General features: G+C 43.6%; 2 protein-coding genes across 2 annotated transcripts in view; both read left to right on the top strand.

Annotated features, from left to right (window-relative positions):
• Positions 1 to 11,537, top strand: part of LOC136791982 (N-acetyllactosaminide beta-1,6-N-acetylglucosaminyl-transferase-like) — a 48,482-nt gene extending 36,945 nt beyond the window's left edge. The window contains exon 3 of the mRNA XM_067006781.1: positions 11,472 to 11,537. Coding sequence (XP_066862882.1) covers positions 11,472 to 11,530 — 59 coding nt within the window. The 3' untranslated portion in view covers positions 11,531 to 11,537. The remainder of the gene's footprint in view (positions 1 to 11,471) is intronic.
• LOC136791984 (N-acetyllactosaminide beta-1,6-N-acetylglucosaminyl-transferase-like) lies at positions 267 to 6,418 on the top strand. Its single transcript, XM_067043086.1, has 2 exons — positions 267 to 1,191; positions 6,339 to 6,418. The coding sequence occupies exons 1-2, from the start codon at positions 267 to 269 to the stop codon at positions 6,416 to 6,418; spliced, it is 1,005 nt and encodes a 334-aa protein (XP_066899187.1).
• Positions 11,538 to 21,527: the final 9,990 nt, after the last annotated feature.

The following is a 21,527-nucleotide window of genomic DNA, read 5'->3' as shown; positions in this document are numbered from 1 at the left end:
GGGGGGGTGGGGACTGAGCAAAGCAAATCCCAAAGAGTTACTTCAGAAATGTGAGGAAGAAAGGTGGAAATGCAATGCAGTGGCAAACGAGGAGAAAAGGAAGACAGAAAAAAAGGACAAGCATGCTCAACTGGAAGGTTACGGAACAGCCGATCAGAACTGCACCTACCAAAAGTTTGGTTATGGATTCTGGAGAAAATGTAAGTTAAATCTACCTACGCTCCAATCAGATCCCAAGAGACATTTTACTCATTTCATGGTTTTAAATGATGGGCTCTTGGAAGCCGTGTCTTTTTTGTGTGTCTCTGGTCACTGCTCTGATTTTTGTGTTTGTTTACAATCATGAGTTATGGGAGAATAAAAGTTTCCTGGGAGCATCTCTGTGCAATGCTTCACTATTAGCAGAAGCCTGTCATCAGATTTTTAAGGGGAAGGTTTTTTACCCAACAGAGAATGCATTGAAAACTACCCTCAGAGAATCTACCTGTTATGAGTACATAGCTCAAAGTCACTACATAACAGAAACACTCTCTGAAGAAGAGGCTGGCTTCCCTTTGGCTTACACGATGACCATTCACAAAGATTTTGGCACTTTTGAGAGACTCTTCAGGGCAATTTACATGCCCCAAAATGTCTACTGTGTTCATGTGGATGAAAAGGCAACAGATACATTTAAAGATGCAGTGAAGCAATTACTGAGCTGCTTCCCAAATGCTTTTCTGGCTTCCAAGATGGAGCCCGTGGTCTACGGTGGGATTTCCAGGCTCCAGGCTGACCTGAACTGCATCAAAGATCTTGCAGGCTCTGAGGTTCCGTGGAAATATGCCATCAACACCTGTGGGCAAGATTTCCCCCTGAAAACCAACAGGGAGATAGTTCAGTATCTGAAAGGATTTAAAGGGAAAAACATCACCCCAGGGGTGCTGCCTCCCGCTCATGCTATTGGACGGACTAAATATGTCCACCAAGAACTACTGAGCAAAAAAAATTCCTACATGATTAAAACCGTGAAATTGAAAACTCCGCCTCCTCACAACATGACCATTTACTTTGGCACTGCCTACGTGGCCCTCACAAGGGAATTTGCTGATTTTGTCCTCCAAGACCAGCAGGCACTTGACTTACTGTCCTGGTCCAAGGACACCTACAGTCCTGATGAACATTTCTGGGTCACACTCAATAGGATTCCTGGTATGTATGTCTCTTAACTTTTGTTTTTATGTATAAACATTGCATGGCCAATACTGAATGAACGACTGAAAAATAGTAAAAAAAAAATTAACATTTTTAAAGATCTTTACAGTTTTAAATATTCATTAAAAAATCTTTACAGTAGCTCTGCTCACAGAGTGGGTGGTATAACTCATCTCCATTTTACAGATGAAGAAACTGAGGCATAGTGATTAGGGCAGAGGTAGAGACCAACTGTCTGACTTGATTTTGCTGATATACCAAACTACCTTTCTGAGCCCATAGACCCACTTCGAATATGTGCTGTAGTCTTGAGACATGGCAAGAAACTGAGGAACACTGACTGACAAATGAAAGAGTAAACACAATTCTCGTTTAAATGTGATGGTATTTAAAATCAGGCATAAATATGATAAATTAAATTTGAGCAGCAATTTGAACACTTAAATAATACCTTTGCCCCTATTGAAGCTCCACTAGCTAAATTCAGATCATTTCAAAATGAGAGCAAGATACAACTTTAACAATTTTCATTTGCAAGTTCTTTCCTGGAACTCAGTCCGAAATTTAGAGCATCTTAAAGATTCCTAGACCAGTGCCTTTACTTTATAGACAATGAAACAAGTGTGGTTTATATGATGTGCTCAAATTACCCTGCTAGTAAGCAAACATGCCAATTATAACCAGGTTGCCTAAGCCTGATGTTCTTTTAAGGTGATTTTCAATTCTGTCTCAGTTGTTCCTAAACTAACTCCACATTTCCTTGGTCCAAGTTCCAAATGACTTGAATAATCTCCAGTTGTTTACAGGGAACTAATTCAGTTCTGCTAGTTCAATTTGAAATAAAAATTCAGATTCACAGTTCAAAGGAAAACTAACTTGAATCAACATGAGCATCAAGGTCATGGTTTCTTGAGATTAGTGGTTCAACACTGGATACATATTACAGTCTCCTGGAGCTTTTAAAAATACATTTCCTGATTTCCTGGGTAGATGTGGATTTCAGTATTTGTTCAGCCTCCAGGAAATTCTCAGGAACAGCCAGGGCTGTGAACCATCGTGGATGCTTGTTTTTGATGTTTGTTTACAAAGCTTCCTAGACTTAGAATACTTTTTTTTTTTTTTTTTTTTTTTTTTTTTGTGGTACGCGGGCCTCTCACTGTTGTGGCCTCTCCCGTTGCGGAGCACAGGCTCCGGACACGCAGGCTCAGCGGCCATGGCTCACGGGCCCAGCCGCTCCGCGGCACGTGGGATCCTCCCGGACCGGGGCACGAACCCGCGTCCCCTGCATCGGCAGGCGGATTCTCAACCACTGCGCCACCAGGGAAGCCCAATACTTTTTTTTTTTTAATTAATTTTTTTTTCCTTGGCAAAATTGTGAAAACAGAAAAATCCACTGGGGGAAAAATAGTTGCAAAAGAAACAACGTACAGCCAGGTTAATATCTTTAACACATAAATACATCTCACAAATAGGAAAAAGGAACACATCAGATTAACCATGACATGTAGAAATACATATGCTAAACAGTCATATACAAATGCTCACCACCAATACAAATTAAAATAAATGATTACAATTCTTTACTTCTCAAATTGGTATTAAAAGAAAAAACCTAACTCCAGGATGGGCAATGAGTGTTCTGATACAGACCACTTGAAAAGTATAAACATGCACAGTCTTCCTGAAGGACAATTTGGCACATATATATCAAACGGCTTTGAAAATGTTCATATCCTTTTACTTAATTTTACTCCTAGGGATTTATTCTTAAAAAATAAACAGAGATAGGGAAAAGATTAATTTAAAAGTATTTTCATCATAGTGTCACTTATAATAGCAAAATAAGAAAAATATTCTAAAATCCTAGTAATAGAGGACTGGTGCAGGCATAAAATCAAAGGAAATACAACTACTTAGAAGGCAGCTGTGATAGAACACTTTTTAAATCTGTGGTTTTCCCAAAGCGGGAAGGGGTAATGTCCTAGTGATGAAAGAAATCAGGACAGGACTTCCCTGGTGGCTCAGTGGTTAAGAATCCGCCGCCAATGTAGGGGACACGGGTTCGAGCCCTGGTCCGGGAGGATCCCACATGCTGCAGAGCAACTAAGCCCGTGCGCCACAACTACTAAGCCTGCACCCTAGAGCCCTCGAGCCACAACTACTGAAGCCCGCGTGCCTAGAGCCCGTGCTCCACAACAAGAGAAGCCACCGCAATGAGAAGTCCACGCACTGCAATGAGAAGTCCATGCACTGCAATGAAGCATAGCCCCCGCTCGCCACAGCTAGAGAAAGCCTGCGTGCAGCAACGAAGACCTAACGCAGCCAAAAATAAATAAATAAATTTAAAATAAATAAATAAATATAATTGTTAAAAAAGAAATCAGGACAAGGACCTACTGTATAGCACAGGGAACTATACTCAGTATCTTGTGATAACCTATAATGGAAAAGAATCTGAATAAAAGATATATATATGTGTGTATATATATATATGAATCACTTTGCTGTACACTTGAAACTAACACAACATTGTAAATCAACTATACTTCAATAAAAATTTTTATTTTTTATTACTTTTTAAATTAAAAAAATAAAATGACCTCTTTTGGCAGAGATCATGGTCAAAAAAGAAATCAGGGCTCAAGAAATTGAAGTGGGGTGTCATGACCATTAAGCTGTTTATATGGGATTGTAGTACCTAGAATAAGGGAGGTAAAAGCCCCTCGTCTCACTTTTGTGTTGCTTGGACCAAATATGTATTGACCATTCAATTCAATTCAATTCAATTCAATTCAATTCAAGGGGAGACATTGACAAAGCAGATTCCAAAGAGAGAAGCCAAGAAGGTTAAAAGGCCAGACCCCATTTTTCAAAGAAGGGACCAAGACAAACAAAAAGGATATTCAATCTGCAAAAGACTTGAAAAGAGATCACTGCCTTCACATAATTAAAACGTCTTCCCAGGAGACAGAAATTGAACCAATGCTGTAGTTTTGGAAGAAGAATCCAGGGTCAGTGGTGGGAGATATAAGAACCCATGGATCTGGGATTAGAATGGGTAGCTTCCTCAGTGGTGAACAAGCCCAAGGGATATTCAGAAGCAGAGGCTGAAGAAACCCTGTCAAGGAACTCAATTATCAAGTGTTGGACAAGATGGCCTGTGAGTCTCTTCCACTCTGAACTTCGTGATACTAACTAATGATTCGAATCAATTTATTGAATAGAAGTGTTGAGTTCTCAACATGATTTCTCTATTGGAACTAGATTTTTACACCTCTGGTAAATACCAGCAATTACAGATCAGCAAAACAATGGAAAACAAATGGACTGCTCCATGCATTTCAAAAACTTAAAAGAGTGAGCCCTTAAAATTGTTTCTGTGTTTTGGGTGTGGAGGCTCCTCGTTAGAGGCATGTGGCCCTTCACTGGTCCAGCCAACTCTTGCAGGACCTGAGGTAGGCCTGAGTGTAGGGCTTAGTCATGAGGAGGTAAGGGAATCCGAAACTTAGGTGGCTGTCTTGTTTAACTGTTCCCCCTGCTATGTGAAAATCTGGGTCATTTCTGTTTTGAGGGTCATTCTTTGCTGATGCATGCGTATGTTCGTGGTTTGTTTTGGACATGTTAAGATTGTTCTAGTTGATTGCAGTGATTGGGGCTTATTAGGATTCTCAAAGGAGTAATAGGACAGAAGAAAAAAGATCTCACCCGTTGAAACGGCCTCATGGGGAACTAGAACACCACCTGATAGAAATACAGTATGAGCCACATGTGTAATTTTAGATCTTTTGTGGCTACATTAAGGAAACAAAAATTAACAGGTCAAATGAATTTAAATCATGTGTTTTATTTAACCCAATACACCCCAAATATCAGTTGTGCCCGCGGCTACTGTAGTGGACAGAGCAGGCAGCCAGGTGTCCTCCTTGCTCTGGGGAGAGTGGTCAGCCAGCAGTGGTGCTGCCCGAGCCACACGGAGAAGCCGGCCGTGCTCGTGTGTCAGCATCTTCCTTCTGCTTCTTTTTCCTTGTGTGAAAGTCTTACTTCTGCTTCAGAGTTTTCACTTGCTTGTGGGCCCCGCGGCTTCTACTTTCAAAGCCTTCCCCTCGTGTCTCCAGCCAGATTCTGGGCTGTTCCATTGATGGCAATTCCTCTGTCTCCTTCAGATATTTATTCCCAGAGAGGCCTGCTTTGGGTCGTGTTGTCACTGTACAACGAGCATCCCTTTTCTCATTCCAGGCCACTTCCTGGGCTGTAGCTGACCTCTGTGTAGACGCGCTGCCCTCCATTGAGGCCCCAGACCATTCGGGTCAGGTGTGGCCAGGGTGGCAGTGGCAAAACGCAAAACAAAACGTGGTCTCCTCATACATAGTAAGGCCCTTCGGCCAAGACAGGTCCTCTGGAAGCCTCTTGGAAGATGAGAATTCCTGGGTGGTCCACTCAAGCAAAGGGGCCCATGAGGACAGAAGTGTTATACAAAGAGAGTTCACAGGGGCCCTGAAAGATACTGCCCAACAGACTTCACCAGCTGTTGTGAAGTGAGGGTTCCTGCCCTCCCCACTTCTCCTCCCTCCATCTTTCCCCCACTTTTCCCCCAACTCTCTCCTCCCCAGTTCCATTCGCTAATCCCGTCTACAACAAGATGACCACATTTTAGTTTCTCATCTGCCTCAGCTGTGGCTGAATTCCAACTGGAGAAAAGATCCTTTTACCGGCCAGACATTCAAGTTCACTGCCTCCTACTTCCCATATGAGTTATGCATCATGTGCCCCTCCAGGCTGCACGGCTCTGCCTGTGACAGGGGCTTTCAGTGGGCATGCTTCATTCATCATGTGATCCGTGGATTTAAAGATTTCAAAACTGACCAATGGTTTCTGCCTCACTTGCTATAAAGGAATATTTCTGATATGATTCAGTGGGAGCTTATTTCAAATTTATATTAATGAACGAATGAGAAAAGAGCCTTTCCTCCTTTCTCATTCTGAAAAAATCTCAGGAAAAAAAATCTGAGAGCAGGTTTTGTTGGAGATGGGAGAAAAAACGTATGCCAAGATATCTGATGGGGGAAAGAATAGAGAAAAGAAGAAAATTAGAGAGCATGGGCTTGGAAGACAGATTCTACTTGCTTCTCATTTTTTTCCCCCAGGAACCAGACTATGGACCAGCCCTTCTGGAATTCTCTGTCTTGCATGTACCCATATGCCCTTGAAAGGGGACGCTTGTTGAGTCTCTGCTATAGAGTCCATACTGGCTGGACTCTCTGTCATGATTGGAGGCTGGCTAGTTGCTTTAGTTCCTTTATACATACAGATGCAGTGCTGAGGTGCCGAATGCTGGAACCTTGAGAGGAGGGAGGGAGAACAGATCTAAATAAAGCTGCTTCTGGGAATGCACAGTTGTGGCCCCAGGGATTTGGCTGGGCTCTTGCTGTGTCCAGAGGGAATTTATGTTTCCCAAACACGTCATGCGCACAGAGCTTCCAGGATCACTGGGTGTATGGGCAGACTTGCAGGGGAAAGAAATTTGGGGGATAAGTTTTACTATTAGCTTGAACAATCTCTGTTTTTGTATCTGCTAGAAATACTGACTTTTGTCAACTGCATAGGAAAGGAAATCAGTGAGTTGAGATATCTGTGAGTTCTTTTTCAAGGAAATACCATCTCTCCTCAAAACAATTAAAAATAGAACTACCATACGATCCAGCAATCCCACTGCTGGGTATTTATCCAAAGAAAACAAAAATGCTAATTCAAAAACATGTATCAGTATATACTCCTATGTTCATTTCTGCATTATTTAGTATAGCCAAGATATGGAAACAACCTAAGGGCCCATCAACAGATGACTGGATAAAGAAGATGTGGTACACGCACACGCATACACCCAGGAATATTACTCGGCCATAAAGAAGAATGAAATCTTGCCATTTGTGACAACATGGGTGGACCTAGAGAGTATTGTGCTAAGTGAAATAAGTCAAATAAAGAAAGAAAAATACCATATGATTTCACTTATATGTGGACTCTAAAAAACAAAACAAATGAAAAAACAGCAAAACAGAGTTGTAGATACAGAGAACAGACAGGTGGTTGCCAGAGGGGAGGAGGTTGGGGGATGGAGAGAAATATGTGAGGGAGATTAAGAAGTACAAACTTCAGCTGCAAGATAAATGAGTCATGGGTATGAAACGTACAGCATGGGGAACAGAGTCAGTAATGCTGTAATATCTTTGGGTGGTGACAAATGGTAACCAGATTTATCGTGGAGATTATTTTGAAATGTGTAGAAATAGCAAATTACTGTGCTGTGTAACAGAAACTAACATAGGTCAACTATACTTCAAAAACAAACAAACTCATAGTAAAAGAGATCACATCTGTGGTTACATGGGGGTGGAAATTGGATGAAGGCAGTCAAAAGATACAAACTTCCATTTATAAGATAAATATGGGATGTGACACGCATCATAATTAATATAATGAACACTGCTGTATGTTCTATATGAAAGTTCTTAGAGTAAATCCTAAGCATTCTCATCACAAGGAAAAAGTATTTTTTCTTTTTCTTTTGTATCTATGTGATGGATATTCACTAAACTTATTGTGGTCATCATTTCGTGATGTATATAAGTCGAATTATTATGCCATATGCCTTACACTTACACAGTGCTGTGTGTCAATTCTATCTCAATAGACTTTTAAAATATCAAATTAATATTAAAATTTCATTAATTTAATGAAAATATTATTAATACTTCATATTCAGAAATAACATTTCTTCCTATGGTGACTTATCTTTATTTCATACTAAGGAAGCTAAAAGGAGATTGAAGAAAAAAAAAAAAGGAATTAGGCCCAACCGAACTAAAATCAGTGGTCACCAGTTGAATGCATTTCAGGTTTAAACAACTCTAGAGTGTTTTTGACAAATGATCTAAATAAGGATCTGTTTACTCTGCGGCATCAGACAGCGGCTCCCAATTTGCTGGTGGGATTTAAAAAGCAGTCCTGGGCTTCCTTGGTGGCGCAGTGGTTGAGAATCCACCTGCCGATGCAGGGGACACGGGTTCGTGCCCCGGTCCGGGAAGATCCCACATGCCGCGGAGCGGCTGGGCCCGTGAGCCATGGCCGCGGAGCCTGTGCGTCCGGAGCCTGTGCTCCGCAACGGGAGAGGCCACAACAGTGAGGCCTGTATACGAAAAAAAAAAAAAAAAAGCAGTCCTGGCTCTGCCACCTGCAATCTGTATAACTTTGGGCGAGATGCTTAATTTCTCTGAGCCTGATTTGTCATCAAAATATCTCCTTGTCAGGGGACTTCCCTGGTGGCACAGTGGATAAGACTCTGTGCTCCCATCGCAGGGGGCCCAGGTTTGATCCCTGGTCAGGGAACTAGATCCCATATGCATGCCGTAACTAAGAGTTCGCATGCCACAACTAAGGAGCCCACCTGCGGCAACTAAGACCCAGTGCAACCAAATAAATAAATATTTTTTTAAAAAAATCTCCTTGTCAGACTGTGGGAAGGATTAGACAGTACATAAATTGTACCCATTCCATTGTAGGAACTCATGAAATGTTCAAAGAGAGGGGAACAGATGAACTTCTTTGATGCGGATTTTTGAAGTTTTAGTGTTACAATTTTAAAGCTTCTGTGTGTGATCAAAAAAAAAAAAAGAAAGAAAAGAGAGAGAAGAAGAACCTTTGGTTTTGAAGGTACAGGGATAATTTTTTGCTAGAAACTGAATATGTGGCCCACAGAGGTTACCCCTCAGCTGTTGCTTTTCTTAGCAGCATCACATGCGTAGAGCCTTAAGTGGCTGGTTTCTCTTTCCTCTTATTAGGAAGCAGCATTCTGTGAGGAGTTGAGAGCCTCTTAACTCTGCCAGGCTGCTGTCACCCTAACAATCTAGAAGACAAATGGTCTGCAGGCCCTTGCTGATGCTGTTTCCTTGTTCTGAAAGGCTCTTTGCTTCCGCTGCTCATCCTGGCTTGTTCTCCAGATCTAGCTGAGTTGTCACGTGCTTCCTCAGAGACGCTTCTCTGCTCCTTGCCCCCGCCCTCAGAAGCAGCTGCCCTGCCCACGCACTGTACTCCTACTCCACTTCCATCGCATCGTAACTGGGCGCGTGGGTCCCGGTTGCCCTCAGCCCCGCCTCCCTGCCTCACCCCCATCTCCTGTACCCCAAAAGTGAGAATGTGAACTGGATGATTGGCACCAGGACCTAGACTTGTGGCTTGGCCAGAAGTTGCGTGGCCAGAGCAGAATGTTGAATGAGGAGCCAATGAATGGGAGAGAAAAGAGTACGATTCTGCTCCCCTCCTTTTAAAAAATTTTTTTAAATTAATTAATTTATTTATTTTTGCCTGCGCTGGGTCTTCGTTGCTGCACGCGGGCTTTCTCTAGTTGCGGTGAGCGGGGGCTACTCTTCATTGCAGTGCGCGGGCTTCTCACTGCGGTGGCTTCTCTTGTTGCAGAGCACGGGCTCTAGGCGCGCGGGCTTCAGTAGTTGCGGCACACGGGCTTCGTGGCTCCGCGGCATATGGGATCTTCCCGGACCAGGGCTCGAACCCGTGTCCCCTGCATTGGCAGGAGGATTCTTATCCACTGCGCCACCAGGGAAGTCCTCTGCTTCTCTTAAACATGATATTTTCTCCAAATGAAGGAAATTCTCCTGCAGTTTTGCAGAAAGTTTATTTTGTTATTTTCAGTTCTAATTCAGCCTCTAAGCAGGCCCCCGGGGCAGGAATCCTGCCCCCTACTTCCTTTTCTAAAGGGCAGGCATCCTTACCACCTATGCTAAATCCATCAGAAAACTTTGGGAGTGTGGGTGGGTCTGCAGGAGTTAAGGATCATCTGATCGCTGAGGTCAGCATACATCACCCTCTTCATGCATTTGGGGGATTGAAGCTGTCTTCGTTCAGGGCTAGAAAAGTAAAATCAACAATTAAGGGAATTTGCCAGTCACTTTGACCCTGAGAAGCTCTGATTTAAAATATTCAGAAAATGTAAAGTGCTTTATTTTGCTACTACTTGAATTCCATGTATAATTGCTAAGCAGACCGCTTGGCCTTTCAGCCAGTTTTTCCCCTAGGCCTCTCTTTGCCTGGAGAAATCCTGATTATCTTTGAGGGCCCAGCCGAACTGTGCTGAGCTCTGTGAAATCTCTGCCCTCTCACCACCCTCAGGCAGAGTTTGCCCTCTGTGCTCTTCTTTCCTCCCTGGTAGCCCATATCTTCTTCTGAGGGTTTATTGGTGTTTCAGTATCTCTGGAGACCCCGCAGAGTCCTGGAGAGACAGAGTGAGATTTCTATCTGTGTGAGCCTCGGCTCACACACAGTGCTGGCGTCAGACTGAATTTGATTCCCCTAGTATATTTACAGGTGCACTGCCATGACCCCAGTTTAATTTAGAATACTTTTATCACCTGCAAAAGAAACCTCACACCCATTTACAACCCTTTGTTTTCTGTCTTTATAGATTTATAGATTTGCCTTTTCTGGACATTTCATATAAATCAAGCCATATATATGTTTTTTCATGTCTAGCTCCTTCTACTTAATGTAATGATTTTGAGGTTTATCCAGGTTGTAGCATGAGTCAGTACTTCACTCCTTTATACAGATGACTACTGTTCTGTTATGTGGGTAGATCACATTTCGTTTATCCGTTCATCTGTTGTCAAACTTTTGGGTTGTTTCTACTCCTCGGCCATTATGAATAATGCTGCTGTCAATATTCCTGGGCAGGTCCTTGTATAGACACATGTTTTCATTTCTCCTGGGTAGATTCTAAAAGTAAAATTGCTGGTCCAGGGACTTCCCTGGCGGTCCAGTGGTTAAGACTGCGCTTCCACTGCAGGGGGCGCGGGTTTGATCCCTGGTCGAGGAACTAAGATCCCACATGCTTGCCAAAAAAAAAATTTTTTTTTTTTTAAATTGTTGGTCCATATGGTAACTCTATGTTTAACATTTTGAGGAACTGCAAAACTGGTTTGCAAAGCAGGTGCACCATTTTGCATTCCCACCAGCAGTGTACAGGGGTTCCAATTTCTTCACATCCTTCCAACACTCATTATTGCCTGTCTTTTTATTTTACCCCTTCTAGTGGGTGTGCTGTGGTATCTCCTGTGGTTTGGTTTGCATTTCCCTAATGAGCAATGATGTGGAACATCTTTTCATGTGCTTGTTGGCCTTTGGTCTATCTTCTTGGAAGAGGACTAAGGGCCTTTTTGGACATTGTTTCTTTGAACCTTGGTATTGTTTCAATCTCTGTTTTGTAGATGAGGAAGCTGAGGTACCCAGAGTTTGTGTTACTTTCCCAAAGACGCCCAACTCATAAGTGCCGAAGACACTTGAATTTGTTTTGAACACTGGATGGATTAAAAGATGAAATTGTCCCACGTTGAATTAAGGACACACTGCATGGCTAAAAAGTTAATTCAGGTTTCTTCCTCCTGAATCCTTTGACTAAGCAATTAGCTAAGACACTTAAAACATAAAGCAACCCATTTAATCAAGATAACGTCCTAATATGTAGTTACTGAAATTTGACCCTTTTCTGTGGTTTTATGCAAACCATAATTCCTCCTCCTTTGAAGAATCAAATGGCTACAATTCCCTCCTGTCTAAAAAACCTTATTTGCTCTCTCCAGCCTATAACCTTTTTCTCCCAGCTCTTTAACAGTGAGATGAAGGGTTTGTGCTGGAGTCCCAGTTAGTGTTTTTGTGGCTTTTACTTTTCGTTTCTTCCATTTCACAAGATTTGCCCCTTGGCCGCGGTCTCCATTTGTAAGTGTGTGCATTGGTCTGTGCTAACTATATTTGACCACCTAGAAACTTAGGAGGGGGTTGTTTAAATGCACACCACTTTGCTGCTTCAAATACTATTTCTTGTGTTACCAAGCTTGACAAATTTAGGGCAGGGTCTGACAGAGTTTCGCAAGCATTTGTTTTTATCTCTGAGGATTGATAAATGTGTCTCTCTAGTTTTCTCCTTATTAGGAATGAAGTGAACTTCAAATTCCTATAATCTTTGCGATCCTAACTGACCTCCTTCTAACCATGGTGAAAAATCATAACAATTTTTATAGAAGGTAAATCAGCCACCCTGGTAGAATTTTCCATTCGAATACTAAGCTGTGTGCAGCTGTTTTTAGCTGCTCTTTGTGACTTTACAGGGCTCAGTCCTGAGCCCTGTAAAGTCACAAGGCTTCGGTCTTGTCAATCAGGCAAAAGCTAGGTGTGGAGTGGCTTTCTAGCTTCAAAGCCATAAAAGGGAAGGTTAAGATAGGAGGGGAAGTGAAATTAAGGACAAGGCAGGATTGGGAATAAAATTAATTGCAACAGGGCTTCCCTGGTGACACAGTGGTTAAGAATCCGCCTGCCTATGCAGGGGACACGGGTTCGAGCCCTGGTCCGGGAAGATCCCACATGGCGTGGAGCAGCTAAGACCGTGTGCCACAACTACTGAGCCTGCGCTCTAGAGCCCGCAAACCACAACTACGGAAGCCCATGCACCTAGAGCCCGTGCTCTGCAACAAGAGAAGCCACCGCAATGAGAAGCCCGCGTACTGCAAGGAAGGGCAACCTCTGCTCGCCGCAACTAGAGAAAGCCTGCGCGCAGCAACGAAGACCCAACGCAGCTAAAATAAATAAATAAACATTAAACACACACAAATTAATTGCAACAATAGGTCACTACTGAGAAGACGTGGAGCCTGAGAATAGAAATGTGGAGTTGTTCTGAAGGTCCCAGGGCCCTGCACAGCCTCATTTTGAGTGCAGCTACAAACGGCTCCATCTTTTCCCAAAGTGTACGGAGTGCTGTAGGCATGCTCCCAAACTGCTTCTTGTAATGGCAGCCTCTTTCCTTGTTATACTTTCTGTGCATTGCTGAGTTCCCAGCTGTGTCTGTGCATGCTGATCTCCTGGCCGAGGCTACAAATTGGCTACATAGTGATCCTGGCAGCATGTATGGCACACAAGGCCCACGGCAGCTCGGTACCCTTGGCCAGACATCTGTGGATGAGAGAACTTTGTTATCTTTTTTTTTTTCTTTTTTTAACGGGTACCAGACAAATAACTGTTTTCTATGTGCCCTGCTGTGAAAACTGTTGAAAAATTACTTCCTTAATATACCACCCTACATTAGAAACCAGATTTCAAAAACTCAGAGGGGCAGAGTTTCTATTTGGTCAGAAAAAGTGGGGAAGAGCTGACCCTGGTCATGATCTTGAAGTAGAATTGTTGTCCTGTGTTAATTCTGTAGACTGGGGCTATTTCCGCATCCTAGACAGCTCCAACACTGGCACTGTTTTGTTGATGCAGGTAATATAAATTTTGTCTAAAGAAGAAATTCTACAGAACAAAGGTTTTCTCAAGGAGACAGCAGAAAGACTTAATACTGATGCTTCATTTGGCTGTCATGTAATACCTCTCAGAAATCCTCTGAGGGAGATAGATATTATTATCTCCAATTTGTGGATGAGAAAACCAAGGCTATCCAAGGTAAAATGACTTAATCTAGGCTTGTTTGACCCCTAATTCATGATCAGTCTAATCCATCAGGCTGCCTTTTAGGAGTTTTGTGGCTTAAGTAATGTACTTAATGAAAATACTACTCCTTGAATATCTAGGAAATGTTTGAAGAGCTTAATGAGTTTGCAACCTTTTATTTTAAACTAATTTCAAAATTACTATACTCATAATACTTATATACTTATTAGAATAGTATAAAGAGCTCTCCTATACCCTTCACTTACACTCCCCAACCCATAATATTCCACCATATTTGTCTTATTCCTTTCTTCCTCTTTCTCTCTTTTATGAACCATTTGCAAATTACCTCTTACTATTTCAAAGTGTATTTCCTAACAACAAAGAGGCTCTCTTGTATAGTATCATACCATAATACAACCATCAAGTGCTACAGCATTACTCTTTAATCCACAGGCCCTATTCCAGTATCACCAGTTGTATTAATAATGTCCTTCATAAATCTAAGACCTGAGTAAGGATCTCAAGCTATACTTAGCTGTCATATCTCTTTAGGCTCCTCCAGTTTAGAACTATTTCTCAGTCTGTCTGTGTGTTTCAAGATCTTATAAATTTGGAAGAGTGCAGGTCTGATGTGTCCTCATGATTAGATTCAAGTTCTGCCTTTGGGCAAATATATCAGAGAAGTAACGCTGTGAAAGCATGTAATATTGATTTGTTCTGATGGTGGTGATTTTTTTAAAATATTTTATTTATTTATTTATTTATTTATTTACTTAGGCTGCACCGGATCTTAGTTGAGGTATGGGGACTTTTTAAAAAAATTATTTATTTATTTTTGGCTGTGTTGGGTCTTCGTTGCTGCACACGGGCTTTCTCTAGTTGTGGTGATACTCTTCGTTGCGGTGCACGGGCTTCTCATTGCAGTGGCTTCTCTTCTTGCAGAGAGTACCGGCTTTAGGCGCAAGGGCTTCAGTAGTTGTGTCACACAGGCTCTAGAGCACAGGCTCAGTAGTTGTGGCACACAGGCTTAGTTGCTCAGCAGCATGTGGGATCTTCCCGGACAAGGGCTTGAACCCGTGTCCCCTGCATTGGCAGGCAGATTCTTAACCACTGCGCCACCTGGGAAGTCCCCATGTGGACTTCTTAGTCGCGACATGCATGTGGGATCTAGTTCCCCGACCAGGGATCAAACCTGGGTCCCCTGCATTGGGAGCACAGAGTCTTACCCACTGGACCACTAGGGAAGTCCCTATAGTGGTGATGTTAACTTTGACCCTTGGTTAAAATAGTGCTTGCCAATGTCTCATCTCTAAAGTAAATTCCTAAGTAGTTTGAATTGATTACTAATAACTGATACATATTTTGCAGGAGAAACTTTGAAACTATGTAGATATCCTGTTCTTCAAACGTTCACACCCCAGTTATATAATCCACTGATGGTTCTTGCCAGACTCTATCACTCTGTCAGTTGCCAAATCCCTGCTTCTATATTGATTAGTTGGCTTTCATCTATAATGTCGAGCTTTCTCTTCTCTCCATGTGTCTGTTTGTTTGTTTATTTATATTCCCATGGACATGGATTCCCATTTTATTCAATGGGTTATAATCCATTACTAGTTTTACTTACTTTGCTATTCAGAGTGTTCCAGTCTTGACCAGCTTCTTCAACACACCCCCGTCATTCTTCGAGCACTTCCTTACTTTCTGGGACAAGGAGACCTTCCAAGCTAATCTTGTACTTAACCTGCCCCAGCTTTGGAGTCAGCCATTTTCTCCAAAGAACCTTGGTTCTATTTAGTAGAGATTGGTATTTAGAAACCAAGATCTGGTCACACAAGGGTATTATGACTTCTGTGCCCTTTCAGGGATCAGAGCTAGAATAAAACTATATATGTACGTGTATACACAACGTCTGTATACACATGTGACACACACATACACACTCACACACGTGCATTCTATAACACATACTCCGGGAACTTCCCTAGCGGTCCAGAGGTTAAGACTCCACGCTTCCACTGCAGAGGCCATGGGTTCGATCTCTGGCTGGGGAACTAACATCCTGCAAGCCCCGTGGCACAGCCAAAAATAAATAAATAAACAGTCATACCTTATTAAAAAAATAAAACACATACTCCAACTCATTCACACATTATCTCATACCTTCACACACACATGCCTATCTATCCATCTATCTATTTATATGTTAAAAGCCATAGGGAATTCTCTGATGGTCCAGTGGTTAGGAGTCGGCCCTTTCACTGCCATGGTCCAAGTTCAATCCCGGGTCAGGGAACTAACATCCTGCAAACCACGTGGTGAGGCCAAAAAAAAAAAAAAATTCCACAAATTCACAGGATCTGCAATTCCAATCCAACAACAAAGGCTTTATTCCTTTATTCTCCATTTCCTTCCGCAGCAGTGAGGAACCTGGCTCCCATTAACCTCAGTATATTCACTTATTTTCTCCATCCCCCTCTATGTAACTAGTCTTTCCCATAGTGCTTAGCTGAAGTCCTGGCTGTGGGACATGCTGCTCCCACCTCCACCAACTGTAGCCTTGGCCTCTGGGAAGAGAAGGAGCTCACAATGAATTTTTATACCCATATAAATCTGTTTTTATTGGGAAGCAGTTCAATATAAATATATAAATTCAGAGTTCGGCTCTAATGCTACCTGACTTCCTGAGGTTGGGTAATACGCTGGACCTTTCTAAGTCTCACTTGCTCTTCTGTAAAATGGTGATAATAATTGTACCTACTTCACAGAGGTGTTGTGAACAGTTAAGGGATAATCTACATGACAATTGGTGAATTGTTCTCTGCAAAAACAGATAAGGATGGTTCACAAGGGCTCTGTCCCTTGAGATTATTTCCAGGTGCCTGGTTAATTATTATCAGTTCAAGGATCTGGCCTGAGAAACCCAGTTTGGCCCAGGGCCAGTTATTCCCCTGGATCAGGTCAAAACCTGCAGAAATGTGATCACCTGAAGAGGGAGCTAGAAAGGTGGAATTTGGAAGTCAGTTACAATATGAGGGCTTCCCTGGTGGCGCAGTGGTTGAGAGTCCACCTGCTGATGCAGGGGACGCGGGTTCGTGCCCCGGTCCGGGAGGGTCCCACGTGCCGCGGAGCGGCTGGGCCTGTGAGCCGTGGCCGCTGAGCCTGCGCGTCCGGAGCCTGTGCTCCGCAACGGGAGAGGCCACGGCAGTGAGAGGCCCGCGTACCAGAAAAAAGAAAAAAAAAAAAAGAACCGAAGGAAAAGATTTGTCCAGATGGTTTTCCTTCTGAGCGATAAAGAAGCTGGAAGGAAAGGAAAAGAAATTTCATAGTGCTTCAGGCCCAGGTGCATTCTCAGCACATGCTGATGGACTGAATGTGAGAGAAAGAAAAAGAATGCTGGAGAAAGGAAGTCACATGCCTTAGTGAAAGTGAAAACGGCTCTCCTTATTTCTCATGGTTCGACTATGAAGCAGATCTGGGTGCTGACAGACATCCCTGAACCTGCCTGAAGGGCACAGGATGGCACAGGGCCTAAACAGCACGAGCTCTGGAGCAAAGCTGCTCACGTTCGAGTCCTGGCTTAGCCTCTGCTAGCACGGTGACCCTGGGCTGGGAGGTCACTGGGAGACCCGTGACCTTCTGAGTTGAGACTCAGAATTTCCTCATTGAGCAAGTAGGGGTGAGAGTCCCTGATACCAGCTACCAGTTGTGTCATTCACACTTCTTGGTACCCTGTTTTTATGTATTTATTTATTTATTTTGCTGTACGCGGGCCTCTCACTACTGTGGCCTCTCCCGTTGCGGAGCACAGGCTCCGGACGCGCAGGCTCAGCGGCCACGGCTCACGGGCCCAGCCGCTCCGCGGCATGTGGGATCTTCCCGGACCGGGGCACGAACCCGCGTCCCCTGCATCGGCAGGCGGACTCTCAACCACTGCGCCACCAGGGAAGCCCATGGTACCCTGTTTTAACATACATTCTGCTTGTCCGTGCAGGTGCCCCCTCCATCCTTGTCTAATCTATATCTACATATATATTTTTTGGCCACTCCGTGCAGCTCATGGGATCTTAGTTCCCCAACCAGGGATTGAACCTGCACCCTCAGCAGTGAAAGCGTGGAGTCCTAACAACTAGACCGCCAGGGAATTCTCATCCTTTTCTAATGTAGATCATAAGTGCCTTAATGCTGGCACTCAGTTTTGTGTTGATGAGCACAAGGGGTTTTTTAATTCACTTCTGACCTCCTCTTCTGTTTCCTCTTGACTCCCTTTCTGCTGGGCATTGCCCACTGGTAGGAAGGAGAGGTCTTCGGGTCATGGCTGAGGATGGCTGGTGTCAGGAGCCAGAGTGGAAACAGCCTTGGTCTGCTTAGGGAAGAAGTGATGTGCGCTCTGGTATGTGGTCCTGCAGAGTATTTGATTAGAAGTGATAACCATAAATACTAGTTATTCCAGAAAGACACCTGATCCCCGTTCACCTGGGAGACTCCGCTGGAAGAATATTTCTGGGAGAAGGACTTTGACTCATTATTCATTCATTCATTCATTCATTTCTGGTGAGATTATATAACACAGAAAGTGCACATATCATTAGGGTTTAGAATGATGCAGTTTCACAAACGAGACCCACCCATGCACCCATCATCAAGGCACAGGAATAACCAGTCACTACCCTGATGTCTGACAGCATAGATACTTTTACCTGTTTTTGTCCTTTATAGAAATGGAAATATACAGCATGTACTTTTTCTGTCTGCCTTTTTTTGCTCAATGTTATGTTGGTGAGATTCCCTTTTTGGTTGCTGCAGGCAGTTCTACTGATTCATTTTCGTTGCTGTGCAGAGAGAAGGAGGTGTGTGCGGTTGGGGAGGGGGGGTGGTTTTGCCCCCCAGGGAACGTTTGGCGATATCTGGAGACATTACTGTTTGTCACAACCTGGGGAGAGGGGGGCAAGGGGTGCTACTGCATCTAGTGAGTAGAGGCCAGGGATGCTTCGAAACATCCTATGGTGCCCAGGACGGCCCCCCCAAACAAGGCATATTCAGCCCCAAATGCCAGTAATGCCAAGGTAGAGAAACCCTGCTGTATAACAACCGTTGGTGGGCATTTGGGTCCATCATGAACACGGCTGCAGTGAATGTTGAGCTCTGCGTCCTTTGATAAACATGTACGCAGATTCCCCGGGGATGGAATTGCCGGGGGACAGGATATGCGTGTGCTCAGCCTGAGTAGATACTGCCAGTTTTCCAGCGTGGTCCCAATTCACGCTTCCACCAGGAGCGCATGCATGATCTGGCTGCTCTGTGTCTGCACTGATATGCGGTGTTTTCTGACTTTTTCTCATTTTTTAAAAAAGTTTGTATCCTTCTCCTGCACCCTCCTCCATTTCAGCTTATGGCACGCTAGATACTCAAAACATCACTGTTTGTCGGTAAATAGTCCTAATCTGTATTTTGTGGAAGACGAGGGTGATGCACAGGTGTGCGCACTGTATACAGTAAATTAGAAAATGCGTCTGGGGCAGGAGGACCTGCAACTAGGGGTTCTCTTATTTAAATAACAGCAACTAGCACCTTTCTGTATATCCCTTTTCTGCCATTCTTCCTAAGAGCACCAATTAACTTTCCACAGGAAATCTTATTCAAAACACTTAACAAGTGTTTTGCTGAAACAATGAGTCAGATCTTCCAAGGTTAAGTAATTAATTTCCACAGGTAAATTCAGTGGTAAGTTTCATCCTGAAATGTTAATTGGCTCTGACTTTTGTGGGGTGATTGATGTGTGTGTGTGTGTGATACGCGGGCCTCTCACTGCTGTGGCCTGTCCTGTTGCGGAGCACAGGCTCCGGACGCGCAGGCTCAGCGGCCATGGGTCACAGGCCCAGCTGCTCCGGGGCATGTGGGATCTTCCCGGACCGGGACACGAACCCGTGTCCCCTGCAATCAGCAGGCGGACTCTCCACCGCTGCGCCACCAGGGAAGCCCGGGATGATTGATTGTTCGTTTTCTAAGCCCCCCAATTTCAGGCATGGTACTAATGGCTACGGTTTCTGCTACTAAAAGGTTGCCTCCTACCTGCACAGTCTTTGACATTTGCCTCTGGGGATTTGTGTAGACTGTCTTTTGCAAATATTTGCTTAGCAGTCCTTTAGCATGCAGGAATTGTTTCCATGACACCTTTGCTCCATCAAAATCAGATGCAGATCACTTCAGCTTAGACTACCATGGTATGATCTGGACCTGCCACCTAGGCCTTGAAAATTCTGTGTGTTAAACTTCTTACCCCCTCTGAGATGAGAATTTGAAACCATGCTTTGCGTCTGTAATCTCGACATTAACTTCTCCTGTTGCTAATTAGATGAACGGGATAGAAAATAAAATGACTGGGTCCCAGGAGAAGGTGGACTTTCCCCAGTGAACCCCCTTGGAGGACTCCTCAATTATGGGAGAATTGTTGTTTTAGTGAAAGATGTGCTTCGGAAATATCTTCTTCTTCTCTTTAGCGTCATAATCATCATTGATAGGTAGATAGATAGATAGATAGATAGATATAGACAAATAAATAAAAGGCTTCATTTACAAATCTAGCCACCCAGAACAGAATAACTTAACCGGTTGTCCAAAGTGGATTAGATTATCACCCTTCTTTACTTTCTTGTGAAATACTCTTAGTTCCAGGGGAAAAAAATAAATCCCTTTAGGGACTTCTTTGGTGGTGAAGTGGATAAGACTCCGCGCTCCCAATGCAGGGTGCCCAGGTTCGATCCCACATGCGTGCCGCAACTAAGAGTTTGCATGCCACAACTGAGGAGCCCATGTGCCGCAACTAAGAGTTTGCATGCCACAACTGAGGAGCCCATGTGCCGCAACTAAGACCCAGTGCAACCAAAAAAATAAATACATATAAAAAATAATAAAAATGAATCCCCATATTTTATAATTAAGGAATGAATCCCTGAATCATTTGACCTGCTTCAGTAACAATGCAAACCACACAAAAAGGACCTTCCAAAGAACAGCCATCAGTGAGACCAAGAAATGATACCATCTCACCTCATTTACCCAACCTTTTCTGCCAATATAACTTTGCCTCTCCATGCCATGTCAACAAAAACTTCATCAGACCCAGTCCTTTTGGTGCCCTTTTCACTATTGTAACATGAAAAATCTAGCTTTTGCTCAAGCCTGTGTTTCCTCAGTTTCTTTCTCAACTCTAGGATAGCAGTTAATTGAGAATAGAAAAACAAGTCCCAGAACAATTATAAAGGTATAATGAAGTTTGCATTAGTACATGCAATTAAACCAAGGAAAGATGCATGAGGAATTGTGAATAGAATTCAGTGCTGATGTGGTACATTTATAGTTAGGTCTTTGTACAGACATGTGCTAGGGGGAAGAGAGAAAAAAAACACTATTTGTACCGTAAAATCACACCTCCAGATAGCTAGAAGTCGGCTTAAAAGAAAAAAATCATGGGGACTTCCCTGGCAGTCCAGTGGTTAGGACTCTGCGCTTCCACTGCAGGGGCACGGGTTCAATCCCTGGTCAGGGAACTAAGATCCCACATGCTGCATGGTGTGGCCAAAATGAAAAAAGAAAAAAATCATGGATGGCTCTCCTAGCCTATGCTGTTCTAACATATAAATTAAAAGCGGGCAAACATAGGTGTCAGCATTCTTTCTTCCATAGCTGAAAATTGCACTTTCAAATGCCCAGATGGGGGCTTCCCTGGTGGCACAGTGGTTGAGAGTCCGCCTGCCGATGCAGGGGACGCGGGTTCGTGCCCCGGTCCGGGAGGATCCCACATGCCGCGGAGCGGCTGGGCCCGTGAGCCATGGCCG

This window comes from Kogia breviceps, chromosome 10, assembly GCF_026419965.1.
Source record: "Kogia breviceps isolate mKogBre1 chromosome 10, mKogBre1 haplotype 1, whole genome shotgun sequence".
In the NCBI taxonomy this organism is placed as follows: domain Eukaryota; kingdom Metazoa; phylum Chordata; class Mammalia; order Artiodactyla; family Physeteridae; genus Kogia; species Kogia breviceps.
Note: the sequence above shows the minus strand (reverse complement) of the source record. Positions and strands in the feature narration are given on the sequence as shown.